Genomic DNA, 2,147 nt, shown 5'->3' with positions numbered 1-2,147 from the left:
CTGCCTCAGCCTCCCGAGTAGCTGGGACTACAGGCGCCCGACAGCACGCCTGGCTAATTTTTCGTATTTTTAGTAGAGACGGGTTTCGCCGTGTCAGCCAGGCGTGTGTGGAACTCCTGACCTCAAGTGATCTACCTGCCTCCGCCTCCCAAAGTGCTGGGATTACAGGCATGAGTCACTGCACCAGGCCGGCCTCCTTCATCCCCTTCTCGGTTTTCAATCTTCCCCTCTCCTCCCACCTTCATGAGTCACACATCCCTACCCTCAAGGCCACTTCCCCACCCCCCAAGGACTGGTGGCTGACAGTTCCTCTTCTCACCTCTTGTGCTTCCAGGACTTGGTGACACATACCTTCGCTGCATTGAGCTGCACAGCCACACTCTTATTCAACTGGAGAGTTGTTTTACAGCTGCAGGCCAGACTCGTGTGACCGTAGTCGGACCACCAATGGCAAAGCAGTGGCTGCTGCTCATGTTCCGTTGCGTGGGGAGCCACTACTCCAAGCGTCACGCTCAAGGTAGGTATCCTTGGCTGAACTGTGGAGGGGAGGGCTTGATGGTGGAGTTCTGGCTGTGTTGTGTGGCATCTTGGATTCGTGAAGAATCCCTTGTGTGGCCGGGGAATCCAGGTGCTCTTCCCAGAATCCATTGGGAAGGGAAGGGCTCATTTTTGTGGCATGCGATTGCTCAGAGAGGAAAGGGTAGCAGGGAATAGTAAATGGGTTACCTTGGAAGACCTGGGCTGCGGTGACATCCTCCCTGGAACCTTCCTGGTGGAGTCTGGGCCTACCAAGAGCCCCAGTAATGGACTGTGGTTCATCAGCCTCAGGCAATTCTTTTGCAGGTCTGAAGATGCTCGAGCGTGTCCGAAGCCAGCCCCTGACCAACGACGACCTGGTCGCCTCCATTAGCCTGCCACCCTACACCGGAGACTGATCTCCCCTGGGAAGCGGGGATGAGAGAAGTCTTGGCTTCACTTTTGCTGAGAAAGACATGAAAAACAATGAAGAAAGTTTGAATCTGTGGCCAGACCTGCCCCTCTCAGGCCTTCTAGGCATGTGTCTGAGGCAAATCTCCTGAATGCAAGAAGTGTTATTGGTAAAGCAATCCAATAAAATAAGCTACCTATGATGCAAAGCCTTCTATGTGCTGTCCTTTTTCCTTAGGATGAACTATTCAGTCCTGAAGGGGATTCTCTGGACAAGTGCTGAGGTCTGGGGAGGCCCAGCCCAGGGAAGGAGCTGGGTACGAAAGTCAGGGCTTTCAGGAACTGCTCCTCTCAGGCCTGGAGCCTGGTTAGGCTTCTCTGAGTTGAGTGAAAACGGAGGCTGCTGAAAAGGGACCCTCCTAGGATCCCCAGGGTTTTCCTGGACCTTGAAGTGCAGACAAATGGGGAGAACGGAAAGGTGGGAGGAAGGGTCCAGATAGAGATGGAAAGTGTTCCCACCCCAACTACCTGGTGAAGTAGACAACCAGGGAAGCTGGTGAATATGAGGTAGCCAGCATTGTCCCTGATTGCCCAAGTTTGTGGGTGGGGTGAGAGTGGAGGGGGTGATTTTCAGGGAGCTAAGGATTCCGAAGTCCCTCAAGCCATGAATTAAATTGACTAGGAAGGCTTCCTGAATTTCCATTGAAGAACTTTATCCGATTGCGGAATCTACATCTTTCTGTAGCGAAAATTATGGCATGCTAAAACTGTCCTCAGTAGAACTCTTCCTCTTCAAATTTGCAGTTTCTCCAGCAGTCTGTATCTTATAATGAGGCAATTGCAGTACTCTAGGAGAGTGAGGATGGTGACTTGGACCCCAGAGTGGAGTGGTAGAGTTAGGAAATGGTTGAATTTGGAATCTATTTTGAAGCCCACAAGATTTGCTAATTACATGGTTTTTAGAAGGCCAGTTACCAAATATAAGTTAGAAAGGTTGGCCGCGCGGGGTGGCTCAGGCCTGTAATCCCAGCACTTTGGGAGGCCGAGGCGGGTGGATCACGAGGTCAGGAGATCGAGACCATCCTGGCTGACACGGTGAAACCCCGTCTCTAGTAAAAATTCAAAAAATTAGCCAGGCCTGGTGGCGGGTACCCGTAGTCCCAGCTACTTGGGAGGCCGAGGCAGGAGAATGGCATGAACCCTGGAGGCAGAGCTTGCAG

General features: G+C 52.3%; 1 protein-coding gene across 1 annotated transcript in view; it reads left to right on the top strand.

Annotated features, from left to right (window-relative positions):
• KHDC1L (KH homology domain containing 1-like) overlaps window positions 1-1,136 on the top strand; it is a 2,219-nt gene extending 1,083 nt beyond the window's left edge. The window contains exons 2-3 of the mRNA XM_011987107.1: window positions 335-517; window positions 844-1,136. Of these exons, the coding sequence (XP_011842497.1) occupies window positions 335-517; window positions 844-935 (275 nt within the window). The 3' untranslated portion in view covers window positions 936-1,136. The remainder of the gene's footprint in view (window positions 1-334; window positions 518-843) is intronic.
• The last annotated feature ends 1,011 nt before the right edge of the window (window positions 1,137-2,147 follow it).

Source organism: Mandrillus leucophaeus, unplaced genomic scaffold, assembly GCF_000951045.1.
Source record: "Mandrillus leucophaeus isolate KB7577 unplaced genomic scaffold, Mleu.le_1.0 Scaffold300, whole genome shotgun sequence".
Taxonomy (NCBI): domain Eukaryota; kingdom Metazoa; phylum Chordata; class Mammalia; order Primates; family Cercopithecidae; genus Mandrillus; species Mandrillus leucophaeus.
This window is presented reverse-complemented; position numbering and strand designations above follow the sequence as displayed.